General features: G+C 70.0%; 1 protein-coding gene across 1 annotated transcript in view; it reads left to right on the forward strand.

Annotated features, from left to right (window-relative positions):
- Nucleotides 1–659: 659 nt before the first annotated feature.
- MTHFD1 (methylenetetrahydrofolate dehydrogenase, cyclohydrolase and formyltetrahydrofolate synthetase 1) overlaps nucleotides 660–713 on the forward strand; it is an 83,589-nt gene continuing 83,535 nt past the window's right edge. The window contains exon 1 of the mRNA XM_019518448.1: nucleotides 660–711. Coding sequence (XP_019373993.1) covers nucleotides 697–711 — 15 coding nt within the window. The 5' untranslated portion in view covers nucleotides 660–696. The remainder of the gene's footprint in view (nucleotides 712–713) is intronic.

Below are 713 nucleotides of genomic sequence, written 5' to 3' on the forward strand. Positions count from 1 at the left end.
GCAGTGGTAGGCGGGGAGCTCCCACAGGTGGTGACGGTGACAGAAGTGTGGTGGTGGCAGGCAGGGAGCTCCTGCAGGTGGTGTCGGAGGTGGGAGCGTGGTGGTGGCCAGCAGGGAGCTCCCGCAGATGCCGCCGGCAGCAGCAGTGGCATCCAGCGGCGATTATGGACCGCCTGCAGATGCCGTTGGCAGTGTTGGCAGTAAGGCGGGGGGTGGCGAGTGGCGACTGCCCGCAGTGTCGGCAGCGCCTTTTGCAGGGGGTGCACCGCCATGCTCAGGGGGTTCACGTGCACCCCTACATGTCGCCAATGCACTGTGCGGGTCAGCTGCAGCACATTCTTGGCGGAAAGGGACGCTATAGAGCACGGGAACCGCGGAATCACAGCTTCCTAGGCCTGAATTGGAGGAGGGAGAGAGGAAAAACCCCGGGGGCTCCCTTTCAGCCTCCACTCGGGCCCCGGCAGGATGGTGCATAGGGGAAGGGGGGCACGCGCCCCCCCCCAGATTTGCTTGCAGGGTGGGGGAGGACCCGGGCTCCCGGGGCGCCGGGCAGGAGTCACGGGACACAGGAGGCTCCGCCCCAGCGGGGGAGGGGGCGGTGCGAGCCGGGCGCGCGCTGCAGCGGTTGGGCCTGCGAGGGAAGCGGCAGACGGCGCGTGGAGGTGGCGCCGCGCGCAGCAGCCCAACGGCGGCGCCATGGCCCCGGCCCAGGC

The sequence above is a fragment of the Gavialis gangeticus genome, unplaced genomic scaffold (genome assembly GCF_001723915.1).
Source record: "Gavialis gangeticus isolate Ggan-Ray unplaced genomic scaffold, GavGan_comp1, whole genome shotgun sequence".
Classification (NCBI taxonomy): Eukaryota; Metazoa; Chordata; order Crocodylia; family Gavialidae; genus Gavialis; species Gavialis gangeticus.